Source organism: Delphinapterus leucas, chromosome 6 (assembly GCF_059928025.1).
Source record: "Delphinapterus leucas isolate spDelLeu-1000000601 "Yukka" chromosome 6, BTC_Dleu_Yukka2, whole genome shotgun sequence".
Classification (NCBI taxonomy): Eukaryota; Metazoa; Chordata; class Mammalia; order Artiodactyla; family Monodontidae; genus Delphinapterus; species Delphinapterus leucas.
Window position 1 is genome coordinate 33,510,909 of NC_143134.1, and position 19,589 is coordinate 33,530,497.

The 19,589-nt window shown below is 37.1% G+C and overlaps 1 protein-coding gene across 9 annotated transcripts in view; it reads left to right on the forward strand.

The window, feature by feature from the left end:
• The window catches only part of LOC149748894 (uncharacterized), a 90,533-nt gene that overhangs the window by 42,043 nt on the left and 28,901 nt on the right, over positions 1-19,589 (forward strand). For 6 of the 9 annotated variants that reach the window (XR_016393516.1, XR_016393515.1, XR_016393513.1 and 3 more), the window contains one exon: positions 8,462-8,513. The exons of the other annotated variants lie outside the window; for them this stretch is intronic. Coding sequence is in view for 3 of the 6 variants with exons in the window: in XM_089912945.1 (XP_089769071.1) it covers positions 8,462-8,513 (52 nt within the window). In the remaining 3 variants the exon portion in view is untranslated. The remainder of the gene's footprint in view (positions 1-8,461; positions 8,514-19,589) is intronic. 9 annotated transcript variants of the gene reach the window in all.

The window sequence follows — 19,589 nt, forward strand, 5'->3', positions numbered from 1 at the left end:
AAAATATAATTCTTATTACTCCTAAATCACAGTTATCTAGGTAAATGTTTGTATCACCCCAAACAGGCAGTAGTCACCAGGGAAGATAAGTTAATTGCCAGTCTTTTCTATTAATTTTTAAAAATCAGATTTAAGAAGAGAATTTTTTTAATGGCCAGTGAAAATGTCTCTTACTTTAGCTCTTGCCTTTTTCTACTTATTATTTATTTTTTCAATTTTTAGTTTAGTTTTGAAAAGTGTCTTCAAGTTATTTTAAGGTTAGAACCGAACCTTCCAGGGTTAAAAAAAGTATTGCGTCTCTTGAAAGAGATTATTTTAGACTTAGTGAAATGGATTTGATGCTAGAGAACACGTGACATCATACATTTGACCTTTTTGAAATGATTTACATTATATCAGCTGCATTTTAAGTCCAGCAACTGTAACCAAAAAAAAGAAAAAAAAAACCCTACTACTTAAGGCAACTTTGCAGATTGATGGCATTAGATTATCAATTAAGATCTCAGTTTTAAACCAGATTTTTCCTCTAAATAGTGATCCAAAGAACACTAGTATTACGGTCATTCTAATTAGTCAGACAGCCTTCTGATTGTTTAGTGCCTTCACTTGAAGTTTGTTAAATATTTTGACTAGCACCTATGCTCCCACGGGACATTAGTGACTGTGAAGTCAACAAAAAAGAAAAAAAAAGTAAGAAAAAGGATTTTGTAGTAAAATAAACTTGAGAAATCCTGGGTTCAGTAAATTTAAACATGTTTCGTGACTGGAGGACTTTTGAGATGTGGAATGAGCTATAATGTGCTCTGTGAATTTCACTGTTAAGTAGAGTTTGGTCTGAAGTGTTTTTAAACTTTATTTGGCTCTACAACCCTTTGTCAGTGGAACATTTTAAAGGACTCTTTGTTTCTAGCAACTTTGGAAAATGCTGTTCTGGTCTCAGTTAAGCCCTTGAAATCTTAGCATTTGGAAGGAGATCCACACAAGCTCATCCAATTTCTGGTACAGAAATCTCCCATGTATCCATGCTATAGACTCACTCAGCTGTGGATGAGTATTTTGATAACAAAATGCTCACTACCCATAAATCAGCTGATTCTATAGTCAGAATGCTGGTCTGTTAGGAGGTTTTAACTTTTTAAGTGCCTTTTACTATTAGAAAATTTTAAGTTTTAAAATTTTGTCTATTGGACCTAGATCTGATCTCTGGATTAAGATAAGTCCTACTCAAGTAAAAGAATCCTTATTTTTCAAGGATGATTTGTACATGAAAAAAAAAAATCCATATACTTCAAATCATCTGTAAGTAGTGACTGAAGAGTAATTGAAAATACATTTGAAAATAATTTTCATTTGAAATTTATGTCAAAATATGTTATTATATAAACGAATCCAGTATATTTTCTCTTATAGCCAGTAAAATTTAGGTTAAATTTTAATTAAGCACAAGTGCTACAATTAAAAAAAAGAATTACATTCTGTTTCGAGTGATTATTTCAGCAAAACTGGTTTATGGGACAGTAAACTGTCCTTCCCTGCATGTTCAATGTTAGCAGCTCAAACAGGCTAATTCTGGTAAAAATTCAACAGTTTTCCAAGGCCTTCTCTTAATTATTTGATACTCAATTGTTTTTTCTTTTACTTCTATTGTATCTCTTTTTTAAATTGTTAACTGCACATCCTCATTTATCAATGGCTTTGTATGTTTAACCCAGCAGATCTCTGGTATTATTTACAATGGCTTCATGATTTTATATCTTTAAAATTCAGAATTTCACTTTAAAGTTGATTTGAATTTTATTTCTATTATACGGTATTATGTTTATGTTATGAATCCATCAGTGAGTAATTTTCTGAAACAGGATGAGCAGTTTGCTGACTTAGAAGGGCTGGAATCTATAGACACCTTAAAATTAGGATGTAGATAACGAATAGTTGGATGACAAGAAACCCTGTTATATGAAAACAGGAATAATAATGAGTGTTCCAAATCTTATCTTTTCTGTTCTTACTTTTCTCCAAAGGTTAGTTCTAGAGTCCTTAATTCTCCATTCAGTATTAAATGATTGACTATTTGCAGCCTTCCCACCATTCTCCCCACTTCTAGGTCTGAGTTTGATAAACCTTTTGGTTTCATCCTTTCTTTGTGAAGTAGTGTTCCTAGTCAAGCCAGAAGGCTGTTCCATTAAAGGTTTAGCATTTTAGTGATTTTAGTAGTAAAGGTAAGGATAAGTGGTCTTCAGCCCGTCACAGTCTTCCACCCAACCTTTCTTCAGATGAATTTCCTGCAGTAGAAAAATTAGACAACCAGGCTGAATGATTGAGTCCCTGACTATGACTAACAGTGAACTACTCAGCCCTGGCTTCCTGGGCATGCCATCCTTCAAAAACAGCCTGCCAGATGGAATCTCAATCCCCTAGCTTGGCATTCAAGATACTCATACTCTAATCCACCAAAATCCACTTCCAGTAGTTCTCCCCACTTCTTTCATACAGCAACTATCCATTCACCCAACTGCATTCACTTATCTGGAGTACAAGTTCTTTTCCTTATATTCCAATATATCCCTATTTCATCTGCCTAGGAAGTCTTTCAACTTCTTCACAATCTTAAATCCTACATGGTCTTTACTTTCCTACCTTTACAACTTGACCTTAAGAAAAGTTTTGCTTTCCAAGATCTATAAGTCAATCAATCAATAAACCATTAATAAGTTCATAGGCTGCTTCAATACAGTTCTCCTCAATACAAATATAGTTGTCAATCCTTAATAATAACAGTTTATATTTGATCACATAGAAATGTATTTTAACTCCCATATTTGTTATCTAAAATGATAGTATAGCACTCTTCATTTTCTTGGTTATTTTCACATGTTTTAATGTCAGTATCACCTCTTTGAAGACTTAAGTCCATTTTTTCAGTATTTTAGTATCCTGCCCTGTTTTACACTTAGTGGGTGTTCAATAAATGACTTTGACACTTCACAGAATGGAGAAAATTTTCCCTAATCCTACCTAATCCTACAAGCGTTGATCCTCTCTGACTTTGCACATCACTTGTTAATGGCAGCTGGGTAGTTGTGTTTGATAGAAATTCAAGAAAAAATGTCTACATGTTTCAAGACCAAAGCCACAGTCATATGAGGACCTTAGTCAGCATCATGAATATATTCTTAAACATATACAATGGAGAATTGCACTTTTATTATTTTGTGATGAATCACATGTAAAACAGTCATTCACATTTTATTTTATTTATTTATTTATTATTTTTAAATATCCTTATTGGAGTATAATTGCTTTGCAATGGTGTGTTAGTTTCTGCTTTATAACAAAGTGAATCAGCTATACATATACATATATCCCCACATCTCCTCCCTCTTGTGTCTCCCTCCCACCCTCCCTATCCCACCCCTCTAGGTGGTCACAAAGCACTGAGCTGATCTCCCTGTGCTATGTGGCTACTTCCCACTAGCTGTCTATTTTACATTTGGTAGTGTATATATGTCCATGCCACTCTCTCTTTGTCCCAGCTTACCCTTCCCCCTCCGCGTGTCCTCAAGTCCATTCTCTATGTCTGCGTATTTATTCCTGTCCTGCCCCTAGGTTCTTCAGAACCATTTTTTCTTTCTTTTTTTTTTTTAGATTCCATATATATGTGTTAGCATATGGGATTTGTTTTTCTCTTTCTGACTTACTTCACTTTGTATGACAGACTCTAGGTCCATCCACCTCACTATGAATAACTCAATTTCGTTTCTCTTTACAGCTGAGTAATATTCCATTGTATATATGTGCCACATCTTCATTATCCATTCATCTGTCGCTAGACACTTAGGATGCTTCCATGTCCTGGCTATTGTAAATAGAGCTTCAAAGAACATTGTGGTACATGTCTCTTTTTGAATGATGATTTCCTCAGGGTATATGCCCAGCAGTGGGATCGCTGGGTCGTATGGTAGTTCTATTTTTAGTTTTTTAAGGACCCTACCTACTGGTCTCCATAGTGACTGTATCAATTTACATTCCCAGCAACAGTACAAGAGTGTTCCCTTTTCTCCACACCCTCTCCAGCATTTATTGTTTGTAGATTTTTTTGATGATGGCCATTCTGACCGGTGTGAGGTGATACCTCATTGCACTTTTGATTTGCATTTCTCTAATGATTAGGGATGTTGAGCATCCTTTCATGAGTTTGTTGTCAATCTGTATATTTTCCTTGGAGAAATGTCTATTTAGGGCTTCTGCCCATTTTGGGATTGGCTTGTTTGTTTTTTTGATATTGAGCTGCATGAGCTGCTTGTATATTTTGAGATTAATCCTTTGTCAGTTTCTTCATTTGCAAATATTTTCTCCCATTCTCAGGATTGTCTTTTCATCTTGTTTATGGTTTCCTTTGCTGTGCAAAAGCTGTTAAGTTTCATTAGGTCCCATTTGTTTATTTTTGTTTTTATTTCCATTTCTCTAGGAGGTGGGTCAAAAAGGATCTTGCTGTGATGTATGTCATAGAGTATTCTGCCTATGTTTTCCTCTAAGAGTTTTATAGCGTCTGGTCTTACATTTAGGTCTTTAATCCATTTTGAGTTTATTTTTGTGTATGGTGTTAGGGAGTGTTCTAATTTCATGCTTTTAAATGTAGCTGTCAAGTTTTCCCAGCACCATTATTGAAGAGGCTGTCTTTTCTCCATTGTATATTCTTGCCTCCTTTATGAAAAATAAGGTGACCATATGTGCATGGGTTTATGTCTGGGCTTTCTATCCTGTTCCATTGATGTATATTTCTGTTTTTGTGCCAGTACCATACTGTCTTGGTTACTGTACCTTTGTAATATAGTCTGAGGCCTGGGAGCCTAATTCCTCTAGCTCTGTTTTTCTTTCTCAAGATTGCTTTGGCTATTCAGGGTCTTTTGTGTTTCCATACAAATTGTGAAATTTTTTGTTCTAATTCTGTGAAAAATGCCGTTGGTAGTTGGATAGGTACTGCATTGAATCTGTAGATTGCTGTGGGTAGTATTGTCATTTTCACAATGTTGATTCTTCCAATCCAAGAACATGGTATAATCTCTCCATCTGTTTGTATCATGTTTAATTTCTTTCATCAGTGTCTTACAGTTTTCTGCATAAAGGTCTTTTGTCTCCTTAGGTAGGTTTATTCCTAGGTATTTTATTCTTTTTGTTGCAGTGGTAAATGGGAGTGTTTCCTTAATTTGTGTTTCAGATTTTTCATTATTAGTGTATAGGAATGCAAGAGATTTCTGTTCATTTATTTTGTATCCTGCTATATAACCAAATCCATTGATTATCTCTAGTAGTGTTCTGGTAGCATCTTTAGGATTCTCTATGTATAGTATCATGTCATCTGCAGACAGTGACAGCTTTACTTCTTCTTTTCCAATTTGGATTCCTTTTATTTCTTTTTCTTCTCTGATTTCTGTGGCTAGAACTTCCAAAGCTATGTTGAATAATAGTGGTGAGAGTGAACAACCTTGTCTTGTTCCTCATCTTAGAGGAAATGGTTTCAGTTTTTCACCATTGAAAATGGTGTTGGCTGTGGGTTTGTCATATATGGCCTTTATTATGTTGAGGCAAGTTCCCTCTGTGCCTACTTTCTGGAGGGTTTTTATCGTAAATGGGTGTTGAATTTTGTGGAAAGCTTTTCCTGCATCTATTGAGATGATCATATGGTTTTTCTCCTTCTATTTGTTAATATGGTTTATCACATTGATTGATTTGCATATATTGAAGAATGCTTTCATTCCTGGGATAAACCCCACTTGATCATGGTGTAGGATCCTTTTAATGTGCTGTTGGATTTTGTTTGGTAGTATTTTGTTGAGGATTTTCGCATCTATGTTCATCAGTGATATTGGCCTGTAGTTTTCTTTCTTTGTGACATCTTTGTCTGGTTTTGGTATCAGGGTGATGGTGGCCTCGTAGAATGAGTTTGGGAATGTTTCTCCCCCTGCTATATTTTGGAAGACTTTGAGAAGGATAGGTGTTAGCTCTTCTCTAAATGTTTGCTAGAACTCACCTGTGAAACCATCTGGTCCTGGGCTTTTGTTTGTTGGAAGATTTTTAATCATGGTCTCTATTTCAGTGCTTCTGATTGGTGTCTTTATATTTTCTGTTTCTTCCTGGTTCAGTCTCAGAAGGTTGTGCATTTCTAAGAATTTGTGTGTTTCTTCCAGGTTGTCCATTTTATTGGCATAGAGTTGCTTGTAGTGATCTCTCATGATCCTTTGTATTTCTTCAGTGTCTGTTGTTACTTCTCCTTTTTCATTTCTAATTCTATTGATTTGAGTCTTCTTCCTTTTTTTCTTGATGAGTCTGGCTAATGGTTTATCAATTTTGTTTATCTTCTCAAAGAACCAGCTTTTAGTTTTATTGATTTTTGCTCTTGTTTCCGTCATTTGTTTTTCATTTATTTCTGATCTGATTTTTATGATTTCTTTCCTTCTGCTAACTTTGGGGTTTTTTTTGGTTCTTATTTCCCTATTTGCTTTAAGTGTAAGGTTAGATTGTTTATTTGAGTTGTTTTCTTTCTTCTTGAGGTAGGCTTGTATTGCTATAAACTGCCCTCTTACAACTGCTTTTGCAGCATCCCGTAGGTTTTGCGTCATCGTGTTTTCATTGTCATTCGTTTCTAGGTATTTTTTGATTTCCTCTTTGACTTCTTCAGTGACCTCTTGGTTATCTAGTAACATATTGTTTAGCCTCCATGTTTTTGTATTTTTCACAGTTTTTTTCCTGTAATTGATATCTAGTCTTGTAGCATTATGGTCAGAATAGATACTTGATACGATTTTAATTTTCTTACATTTACCAAGGCTTGACTTGTGACAAGTCAGTATATGATCTATCCTGGAGAATGTTCCATGAGCACTTGAGAAGAAAGTGTATTCTGTTCTTTATGGATGAAATGTTCTATAAATATCAATTAAGTCCATCTTGTTTAATGTGTCATTTAAAGCTTGTGTTTCCTTATTTATTTTCATTTTGGATGATCTGTCCTTTGGTGAAAGTGGGGTGTTAAAGTCCCCTCCTATGATTGTGTTACTGTTGGTTTCCCCTTCTATGGCTGTTAGCATTTGCCTTATGTATTGAGGTGCTCCTATTTTAGGTGTGTAAATATTTACAATTGTTATATCTTCTTCTTGGATCGATCCCTTGATCATTATGTAGTGTCCTTCTTTGTCTCTTGTAATAGTCTTTATTTTAAAGTCTGTTTTGTCTGATTTGAGAATTGCTATTCCAGCTTTCTTTTGATATCCATTTGCATGGAATATCTTTTTCCATCCCCTCACTTTCAGTCTGTATGTGTCCCTAGTATGTGTCTGAAGTGGTTCCTTTGTAGACAGCATATATAGGGGTCTTGTTTTTGTATCCATTCAGCCAGTCTATGTCCTGTGGTTGGAGCATTTAATTCATTTGCATTAAGGTAGTTATTGATATGTATGTTCCTAGTCCCATTTTCTTAATTCTTTTGGATTTGTTATTGGAGGTTCTTTTCCTTCTCTTGTGTTTCCTATCTAGAGAATTTCCTTTAGCATTTGTAGTAAAGCTGGTTTTGTGGTGCTGAATTCTCTTAGCCTTGGCTTGTCTGTAAAGGTTTTAATTTCTCCGTCAAATCTGAATGAGACCCTTGCTGGGTAGAATCATCTTGGTTGTAGGTTTTTCCCTTTCATCACTTTGAATATGTCTTGCCACTCCCTTCTGGCTTGCAGAGTTTCTGCTGAAAGGTCAGTTGTTAACCTTATGGGGATTCCTTTGTATGTTATTTGTTGTTTTCCCTTGCTGCTTTTAATATTTTTTTCTTTGTATTTAATTTTTGATAGTTTGATTAATATGTGTCTTGGCATGTTTCTCCTTGGATATTTCCTGTATGGCACTTCTGCGCTTCCTGGACTTGACTGCCTATTTCCTTTCCCATATAAGGGAAGTTTCCAACTGTATTCTCCTCAAATATTTTCTCAGTCCCTTTCCTTTTCTCTTCTTCTTCTGCGACCCCTATAATTCTACTGTTGGTGTGTTTAATGTTGTCCCAGAGGTCTCTGAGACTGTGCTCAATTCTTTTTATTCTTTTTTCTTTATTCTGCTCTGCAGTAGTTATTTCTACTGTTTTATCTTCCAGGTCACTTTTCTGTTCTTCTGCCTCAGTTATTCTGCTATTGATTCCTTACAGAGAATTTTTAATTTCATTTATTGTGTTCTTCATCACTGTTTGTTTGCTCTTTAGTTCTTCTAGGTCCTTGTTAAACGTTTATTGTATTTTCTCCATTCTATTTCCAAGCTTTTGGCTCATCTTTACTGTGATTACTCTGAGTTCTTTTTCAGGTGGACTGCCTATTTCCTCTTCAGTTGTTTTGTCTGGTGGGTTTTTTCCTTGTTCCTTCATCTGCTGTGTATTTGTCTGTATTCTCATTTTGCTTAACTTACTGTGTTTGGGGTCTCCTTTTTGCAGGCTGCAGGTTCGTAGTTCCTGCTGTTTTTGGTGTCTGCCCCCAATGGCTAAGGTAGGTTCAGTGGGTTGTGTAGACTTCCTGGTGGATGGGAGTGGTGCCTGTGTTCTGGTGGATGAGGCTGCATCTTGTCTTTCAGGTGGGCAGGACCGCATCCTGTGGTGTGTTTTGGGGTGTCTGTGACCTTATTATGATTTTAGGCAGCCTGTGTGCTAATGGGTGGGGTTATGTTCCTCTCTTGCTAGTTGTTTGGCATAGGGTTTCCAGCACTGTAGCTTGCTGGTAGTTGAGTGGAGCTGGGTGTTAGTGTTTAGATGGAGCTCTCTGGGAGAGCTTTCGCCTTTTGATGTTACGTGGTGCCGGGGGGGGGGTCTCTCATGGACCAATGTCCTGAACTTGGCTCTCCTGCCTCAGAGGCACAGGCCTGACACCCTTCAGAGCACCGAGACCCTGTCAGCCACACAGCTCAGAACAAAAGGGAGAAAAAAAGAAAGAAAGAATGTAGAAAATAAATAAAATAAAGTTATTAAAATAAAAAATATTAAAAATTAAAAAAAATTTAAAAGTAACTTAAAAAAAGAAAGAAAGAAAGAAGAGAACAACCAAACCAAAAAAGAAATCCACCAATGATAACAAGCCCTATAAACTATACTAAAAAGCAAAAAAACAAAAGACGTACAGACAGAACCATAGGACAAATGGTATAAGCAAAGCTATACAGACAAAATCACAGAAAGTCCACCGCCTCACTTTTGGGATGATTCATTGTCTATTCAGGTATTCCACTGCTGGGATAGATTTCCCTTTTTCTTCTTTGTTCACACAGCTCCTGGGGCTCAGCTTTGGATTTGCCCTGCCTCTGCGTGTAGGTCACCTGAGGGCATCTTTTCTTCACCCAGGCAGTACAGGGTTAAAGGAGCAGCTGCTTCGGGGGCTCTGGCTCATTCAGGCCGGGGGGAGGGTGGGGTACGGAGTGCGGGGCGAGCCTGCCACAGCAGAGGCCAGCGTGATGTTGCACCAGCCTGAGGTGCGCCGTGCGTTCTCCTGCGGAAGTTGTCCCGGGAATTCGGGACCCTGGCAATGGCGGGCTGCAAAGGCTCCCGGGAGGGGAAGTGTGGACAGTGGCTTGTGCTTTCACACAGGATTCTTGGTGGCTGCAGCAGCAGCCTTAGCATCTTATGCCTGTCTCTGGGGTCCGCGCTGATAGCCGCGGCTCGCGCCCGTCTCTGGAGCTCGTTTCGGCAGTGCTTTATTAATCCCCTCTCCTTGCGCACCCCGAAACAGTGGTGTCTTGCCTCTTAGGCAGATCCAGACATTTTCCTGGACTCCCTCCCAGCTAGCTGTGGCACACTAGCCCCCTTCAGGCTTCAGGACCCCAGTCCTCTCCCTGGGATCTCACCTCTGAAGCCCGAGCCTCAGCTCCCAGCCCCCACCTGCCCTGGCAGGTGAGCAGAGAAGCTTCTGAGGCTGGTGAGTGCTGGTTGGCACCTATCTGTGCGGGATGCTCTCCGCTTTGCCCTTCGCACCCCTGTTGCTGTGCTCTCTCCGTGTCTCCAAAGCTTCCCCCCACCCACTGCTCCCTGTCTCTACCAGTGAAGGGGCTTCATAGTGTGTGGAAACTTTTCCTCCTTCACAGCTCCCTCCCAGAGGTGCAGGTCCCATCCCTATTCTTTTGTCTCTGTGTTTTCTTTTTTCTTTTGCCCTACCCAAGTACGTGGGGAGTTTCTTGCCTTTTGGGAAGTCTGAGGTCTTCTGCCAGCGTTCAGTAGGTGTTCTGTAGTTGTTCTGCATGTAGATGTATTTCTGATGTATTTGTGGGGAGGAAGGTGATCTCCACGTCTTACTCCTCTGCCATCTTGAAGGTTCATTCATATTTTCAATACTCTTCAGAGCACAATTTTTTAACTTTTATTTCTCTAAACATAATTATTTAATAATTAAGAGGTGTCAAAATATTACAGTTGGTTTTTCTTGTCATTCTGTTTGTTTGTTTGATCCCATATTGTATCTTGGAGATTTGGGGGCAACTTATATTCTGTAGCAGTATACAGTATATATGCACAATGTTTTAAAAATCTGATATATAAATATTGAGTTTTACTGTCACCTAGATGGCAGATGTGCAAAAAATAAATTCATTAAAATATTTCTAATGTCCTGGTTTTAAAATAGGGAGCACTTTCTCAATGTTCATCTCCTCACATAGTCATAAAATTTCCTACTTTAACAAAAGTCACTTGGTTCTCTGCACACCAATGAACTTGAATGTTAAATTTACAAGTTCATGCTAATGTGTTCTCTGCTAAATTTGGGAACTTTTCTTTCTGTGTATCCATTGATATTTCACTATTTATCATGGTGGTGTAAATGCTTGGGTTAGCTTGACCTAAAGGCATCCAAATTCATGGAAATGAATATGGAAATGGGACAATATAATTAAATATCACAATTAATGGGCTTGATGCTCCTATTTCATTCTTCACACAAACATATTAAAAGTAGATTTTTTTTTATTACGTAAGACTTGGTTCTATATATAGTTCAGCCAGAAGTAAAATTATTCCTAAATCACCCTGTCTCTCAACCTAATGCATCAGCTTCGGCCTGTACACATGACAGTCAGACCTTGATTGGCTTTTTTCTCTTCCACCTGGCGGTGTAGACAGCAAACAGGAACCCTGTCTGAGAAGAGTTTGTGTATAGACCCAGAGAAAAATTTTAACATGGCACTGTTGTTTATGTTATGATCAACCAAATTTACTGATCCAGTCATTTATTTATTTGTCCTTACAAAGTCCTGTATTCATCCGTCCATCACATTTCCTGAATACTTACCATGCACCAAATACTGAAACCACAGTAATAAGCAAAACAGACATAGCCCACGTAGTCCCGGATTTCATAATTTGGAAAGCACAGCTGGACTAGAGTTACCCTTAGGAAAAATACGTTCAAATATAATTAGATAATCACACAAATATGTGAAATGAATAATAAACATATGATGCTGTAAAAGCAGCGAGACCCAGTATTTTCAAGAGGTCAAAGAAAGGCTTTTTTGTGTCAGTGCCATTTGAACTGAGATGGGAAGGACTCATTAACTAAACAATGGCAGTGATAGGGAAAGTAATCACTAGCTATCTGACCTCAGGCAGGTTATTTAACCAGTTTATGCGTCAGTTTTCTCATCTATCAAATGACAAGGTTAATAGTACCTACTTTATAGGGTCTGGTGAGGATCTGGTAAGAGTTTAGGACTATGTTCACTACATGGGCTCTATGTAAATATTACATATTGTTGTTACATGGCATTTTTACCCATAGTTTGCTAAGTTAGAAACATACTGAAGAAAATAAAAATAATTAAATAATACTGAATGTTGATTTCAGATTTATTCAAAGTAAGATGCAAGTGATAAATAAAACTTTCCATACAAAAAGTCACAATTCAGGTAGGGAGACAACATGGAAAATGTTGAAAGCGATGAAAATGATGATGTGAACTGCTTACAATATATGCATTATGAAATGACACCTAGGAAAACTGGAAATCAATGAAGTTGTGTTAATTGCTAGTTTTTTTGGAAAGGGAAGATGGATGCTTGCAATAAACGTAAATGAAAGATTTTTTTTAAATGGTGCCCTGGGAACAGAGAGGCACAAAAGCATGCTCATAATTTTGTGGCTTGGGCTGAAGCATTTCTCAAATGTCCTTGAAAGTTTCCAAAGACAGTCTTTCCTCAGGAAAGTATTTCTCCTGTGAGTAAATAATGTTCTTGCCTAGAAATGAAATGCAGTAATATATTACATTGCAAGTGAACTGTTAGCAAGACTGGCAGCAGAAGTTCAGAAACAAATGTCGCATTGCAATCTAGAGTTTGAGGCTCTGTATCTGAACTTCCATAACTTCTAAAGGGATGCCCTTTGTATGAAATCAAAATAGTCCAGAGAAGAATTTTGACTTCTCTTTACTTAACTATTAGAAGGATTTATTTGGAATTATTATTGTGTCATGCATGTTCTGCCTTAAATTTTCTGTGGTTGAGTTGCACAATTGATAAGCTAAGGTTTCTTTCCACCATAAAAAGGCTCCTTTTAAGGAGTCCTATAATAATGACATTTAAAATACTTGCTTGCTTTTGAAGAAAGCTTCATGCTTTCCAAAGTGCTTTATAAACGCATTTCTATGAGGCAGGTGGAACATGTCCTGTCAACAGTATTTTACAGAAAAGAAAATGGAGGCTGTAAAGGAAAGCTGCTTGGTCAAGATCATTCAGTGTGTTAGGCGAGTTTTCATCACAGGGGTACTCACAGTTGAGCAGGGAATCCAGCAGGGAAAGCTTAAGGCTTTAGTCTATCTTTACACATGTATTTTTGCATAAATGAAAAATTTACCGAAAATGAAGTGCATCGGGTACCTAGTACTGCCTTCTTGTTCCTTAGAGTCTAGTGAGGGATATAGACTGAGCATATTCTATCCCAATGAAGATAACTGAGATTATTCTGAGGATGATCACTTGGGCTTTAGAATCTGAATTCCCGCTTGACCCCTTACATGAAGGAAGTTACTTAATCTTTCAGAGCCTGTTTCTCCATCCCTTAAATGGCAATTTGAATGCTCTCTTATATGTTTATTAACTCATTCACTTAACAAAGCACCTGCTAGATCTCAAGTACTCTGCTAAGAATGGTGAAGCTTTTCTAGGAAGCCAGAAGGCATCCTTCAGTGGATAGCGGAGGTCAAGAGGGGTTAGAGTTAAAACTTGAATTTGACAGTGGGAGAAGATGAAACGTTCACATGGCAAGGAAAAGAGAAAAAGACTATTATACAGGTTAAAGAGCTAGACCTGGAGATATTTGGAGTGACAAAATTTCTGAATTTTAATGTACCTTACTTCCTGCCTCAGTTTCCACATCTTGGAAATGGGAATAATGATTAAACATGTTTCACAGTATTCATTTGGTAGAGATTAAATGAGGATTAAATAAGCATGGAAAGTGGCATAGGACAAATTTGATAAATTATTATGTATGAAAGTGTGTATAAATAAAATCAATTGCCATGACCCCTCTTCGTACCAACTGATCACAGCACGCTTTAATTTTCTAGCTGAGTCTGGATATGGATTCGTAACTTTATTCAAACAGTGTATCAGACACCACTTAACCTTTGGATTGGCTGGAAATTTTTGCTCCTCTGCTCTAATACAATTTAATTTTAATTTTGGTTTTTAAGGTACATGGGTATAAATAAGAGTGTTAAAGAAATGTATTTCAGATTTTAAATTCAAAAATGTAGAAAAACTTTCTTTTACTATTTTTCATTTTACCTTTGGGTGCATTGATCAGCTACTTTTTCTTCTGCACCCAGGCAAAAGGGATTCTGAAGAAAACACTTTAAAATTTTGATTTCATATATAAGATAGTGGGAGCCTCTGCCTGCTTGATTTACATTTGTGCTCACCTTCCACTTTATGCGGGAGGGGGCATACGAATAAAGGAAACTTTTATATGATTTCAAGTTATTTAATTCCTGATATTATATTTAGCCATGATAGAGTGTTATGATTTGCCTACAACATCCATCTTTCCTTTTCTTGTACCTTACCTTGTTCAGAGAGGACTTGTGCCTGTTCTGCTTTGAATTTCTCAACCAGTTCAGCTGCTAAAATCACAGGTGAAGCTTAGTTTCTGCTGATTTAATCCACCCAATCGAGATAGAGTTTCTCATTTTATTCAGCAAATATTTACTATGCCTTAAAAAAAGATTTTTAAAAAAATGCATGGTCTTATTTGCTGATGCTGCTGGGAATTAATTAATTTTTAGGTTCACAGTAAAATTGAGCACAAGGTACAGAGATTTTCCACACATTCCTCTGGTGGGAATGTAATAAATTGGTACAGCCACTGTGGAAAACAGTACGGAGGTCCCTCAAAAGCTAAAAATAGAATTACCATATGATCCAGCAATCCCACTCCTGGGCATATATCCAGACAAAACTATAATTCAAAAAGATACATGCACCCCAATGTTCGTAGCATCATAGCGGCGTTATTTACGATTGCCAAGACGTGGAAACAACCTGAGTGTCCATCAACGGATCAATGGATAAAGAAGATTATATATATATATATATATATATATATATATATATATATATATAAATGTAATATATATAATCTAAATTTGTATATTTGCATACATATATATATATAAATACTACTCAGCCATAAAAAAGAATGAAATTAATTTTGCCATTTGCAGCAACATGGATGGACTTGGAGGGCATTATTCTGAGAAACAAGTCAGACAGAGAAAGATAAATGCTGTATGATATCGCTTATATGTGGAATCTAAGAAATAAAACAAACTAGTGAATATAACATAAAAGAAGCAGACTCACAGATATAGAGAACAAACTAGTAAATTGCCAGTGGGGGAGGGGGGAAAGGCAATTTAACAGTTGGAATTGGGGAGTGGGAAGTACAAACTATTTGGTGTAAAGTAGGCTCCAGGATGTATTATACAACAGGGGGAATATAGCCAATATTTTGTAATAAATGGAAAGTGGTCTTTAAAATTGTATAAAAATATTTTCTTTTTTAAAAAAGATACTTCTTAGCTGATAGAAGCTTTAGAAGTCTACAGAGGCAGATAATTTTAAAATTGCAGCATATAACTTCTGGAGCCTGGCTGACATTCTCACAGGAAGGCGCATGAAAATTACTTTCAAAGGCATTCATCACCTTAGCTTACAGGAGTCTGTTCCTTCAGTGTGTATTAGTCCATGGTGCATCCTTACTTTGACTTATCTGTGAGGTTCACTTCTCGCCCCCAGGAACAAAGCCTGCAGAGGGGCAACTTGTTTGGCTTGGGAGCCTGCCCAATATGAAAAGTTTGCAGGCAAAATCAGAAAGAACAGCTGCAGGAGGAGAGATGAGGGTTGCTGACAGCTAACGATTCAGAAAGCAATTTGCATGAGAGCCTTCTGCTTAACAGGAGGCAGCATGTGCTGGGCAATGGTTTACCATCCACTGCCAAGCTGGTTTCTACACCCTGAGTCCTCATTCCATCAAAACACGTGTCCTGAGGGAACGCCCAGCCACCAGCTTCCACTTACCTGAGTTAGCATGACCTGCCATCTAGAATTTCAGAGAGCTTTTCATTTATTAACTCACATGAATCTACTTTATCCTGAGGCTCTGGTTACTAGTCCCATGCAAACTGATTTAATAACAAACATTTAAGTGCAAATCCAAGGTCATCTAGGTAATATTCTTTGACAGCTTATTGCGTGTGAGGCACTGCACTGTGCACTTTTTATACCATATCGGACTTCATAACAGACCTCTGAAGTGGGTGGTTAAGTTTCCTGCCAAGGGATCCACACACAAGAAACGATAATCAGAAAAGACCAAAGTATTATTTATTACTAGTGAGCTAGTCGCTGTTACTTCATTTTGGAATTCTAATTAAGGCTTTCCTTCTCTCTCTCTCTTGCCCCCAAATCACAGATGACTAGGTCATGGGACAAGCTTACGCTAACATGCCTTATTCTGTGAATCATAAGCTGAGCTACTGGGACAGAACCATGTGACACGTTTGTCACTTTCAAATGTAATAATTCTACCCATTGCTCCATAGATGTTCTGGTTACTGACCAATAACATTAACAGTTCCTCTTCCAAGAATAGGATGGAGGGGAAAGGCACTGGATCTCCTATGCCTCCCAAACATGTGAAGGCCAAAGCATGGTGGGAGGAGAAGCATATCTCTTTGTAATATGTTTTATTCCCTGTTTTATAGATGTGCATATGGAAGATTAGAAAGACTGAGTAACTTGTCCATGTCATGTAGCCCATGCTTTTAACTTTTTTATTATACCACTTATCCTTCTCACCTATCAATTTGCCTTTTATACTGATATCCTGAGCAACAGGCCACTGTATGGTATAGAAATGAACAACCATAAATAAGCTGGAAATGCATTTCTATTTACATTAACTAAGATAGTCACTTATTTCTTTTAAGTGAGGTCCTCCACCTTTTTGGGGACCTGAGTAAACTAACGATGTGCTTCCATTGATTAAACAAGAATTCTCCAATATTCCATAGAAGAATCATACATTTCTTTAAGCCCTATGTATGCTTCTAGGGTTTAGATTCTAAATCAAATAGGTTTCTGTTTTTCATTTAAAAAAAATGAACACAGGATTTCACTTGTAAATTTATTAACTTTTTTTTTCTGTCTAGCAACAAGCAGTGACTATTTTTGGATTGGTGGACACAGTAGAGATGGCCATTCAGAAAATCACAAATTTTAGGGACTCTAGCATTCATGTAGCTCAGAACTGTAAGAAGAGACCAGAGGAAGATCAACATGCTTTAAAGTATATTACAAATCAACATTGAAATAGAGCTTAACGTATAATTCATCTGAAAAGAAGCTCAGAACGGGATTGCCAGTTATTTAATATTCTGGTCAAAGACAATGGAAGCACTATTAAAGTATGGCATTTTGACTGCCATTGGAAAGGTCAGGTCTCAAACAGCAGTGCACTAGTTGTGCTCAAAATGACTAAAGAATGATGAATAATTAAGTGAAGAGGAAATGGGAGACCTGCACTCTAATCTTGTTTTGGCCACTGATGGGAATCATGTGGACTTTAAGCCCATCACACAATCATTTACCACCTTGGTTTTCTCACCTGTAGAATGAGGGAGTGACTATAGTTCTTTAATAATCCTTGATGATCTTTAGCTCTGATTCTAGAAGCATCTTGATTTAATACAGTTTGAGGATTTATGTCTAAACTCTAGCAAGCAGAAAAATGTTCTTTTATTTCTAAAATGGACTTGACATTGCGTTAACAGAGCAAATGAAATCTCTTGAGGATTGTTCAAAGAATCACCAACTTAAAATTCATCTCCATTGTTGGTTTTTATTGTCTGTTTAACTTTTACTAGATCTATAATAGTTTTATTTATTTTCCTTTGCACCTGGACTGGCAGCCTGTGTGGTTGGAGAAACACATCACCACTTAGTTTAGATACTTTGTTATCAGAGCCAACTCTGTAATCTTTGCTCTGCCTGTGAATTATTTATTTAATTTGATGTGTTTTTTCCTGGATTCATAGAATTTCCTTTTGTCATGATGCTTCTTTCCATTTATGGGACTGTAAATACAGCTGACTAAACCTCTCTAGTGGCCGAATACATATCAGGTCTTTTGTGTGAAGGATGCTAGCTAATCTTCCCGTTCATAGGCTGACTACATTTTTATTCATTTGCTTTTATTCTACTCACCCCTGACAGTAGCATCTGTGGAATAAATAAAATAATGATACCTACTACTTATTTAACTCGGATCAGAAAACTTGACCTTTTCCTAATTTTTTACATTTGCTAGCTTTGTGGCAATATGCACCCCTATTTTTCTCTGAATCTCAGTTCACCCTCTACATGGGAATAATTATGCCTACCATACAACGTGGTGATCATAAAAGAAATTCTACCCGTCTACTACTACATTGGGGAAAAATATTTGGATTGACTTTTACCAGCCTTGGAGGCACATGTTTGCAGTGGCCTGTTTGAAAATACTGACTACATGGGGTACAGTGGGATACTCTGAAGGCACCTTACAGAGGTAGATAATATCTCTCCCAGGGCATCAACACTAAAAGTGAGAAGCATTTTGATTTCTCATCAAGAAAGAAATGTTCTATGATGTTAATGGTTCTTAACTTTTGGTGATTCATTAAAATCTCCTGGGGAGCTTTTGATAATCTCAAAGCCCAGCCTGTAATTTATACCAATTAAATATGAATTTCTGGGGGTTGGACTGAGGCATTGGTATATTTTAAGGTTTGCAGAATGTAATGGTTAATTTTTAAGTGTCAACTCAACTATATCCTGAGATACACAGATATTTTGGTAAACATTATTTCTGGGTGGGTCTGTGAGGGTGTTCCCAGATGAGATTAGCATTTGAATTGGTAGATGGAGTAAAGCAGATTTCCCTCCCCAGTGTAGGTGGGCCTCATCCAATCTCTTGAGGGCCCCAAAAGAATAAAAAGTCAGAGGAAAGGAGAATTTGCTCTCTCTGCCTGAGTGTTTGATCTGATCCCCTGCCCTCTGACTGTGGCTTAACGTCAGTTCTGAAAACTACACCCCTGGATTTCCTAGTTTCCAGCTTATATTTAATATTTAATATGTTTAATATCAATTACATATGTTAAAGCAATTACATGTATTACATTATATTTATTATATATCTCCTGTTGGTTCTGTTTCTCTGGAGTACCCTGACTAATATGGTGCTTCCAATACACTGTAAATATTGAGAACTACTATATATGTTAAAATACTATGGCGAAGGTATTACAAAAGTGGATGCTCTGACAGTGTAGTTCTGCTTCTTAAATGGGCAACTCAATGAGGATAAGTAGCAATGTAAATTATTTTTTTCATTTTAAATGGTGGCCAGTCATATATATATATATATATATATATATATATATATATATATAAACACTTTGGGAGGCTATAAGACACTAATTAAAAGAACTTACAGGATATAAGCACTAAAACCACATCGACTCGCCACTCAGTAGAAGGAATTCTAGGCCCAAGATATAGAAACCTCCATACCTGAATCATTGGAAAAGATGTAGAAAAGACTCTAAAACTATTGAAATTTTCGGAGATCCCTTGTGACCCTTTTGGAGATCATGATATCAGGACTCACTGGCCCCTGAGTCTTGTTTTGTAATACAGAGAGGGACCCACAGTTACATAGTAAATTGACACCTGAGACTTGTTTTTTTTTTTTTCAGCTAGAAGTGGAAAGGAGAAATATCTTTCACTGAAGCAGAGAGTAGAGGTATAAGTGGGGAAGACAAGGTAAAGAAAGAGAAAAGAAAAGAATCCATTTAGAGAAGACTTGCTCTTGGGGCAAGCCCTGGACATATAGTCATTTATATATCCTGTTTCAGGATACATTGCATGCTTTACCGTAAGTAAGCATTTAATGATTTGTCTTCCACATACTTTGTTTCATTAAAGAGATTCACTTCTGCTGGCATTTTGTTTCATGGGATCCCAGGCCCTTAGCATAGTCCCTTAG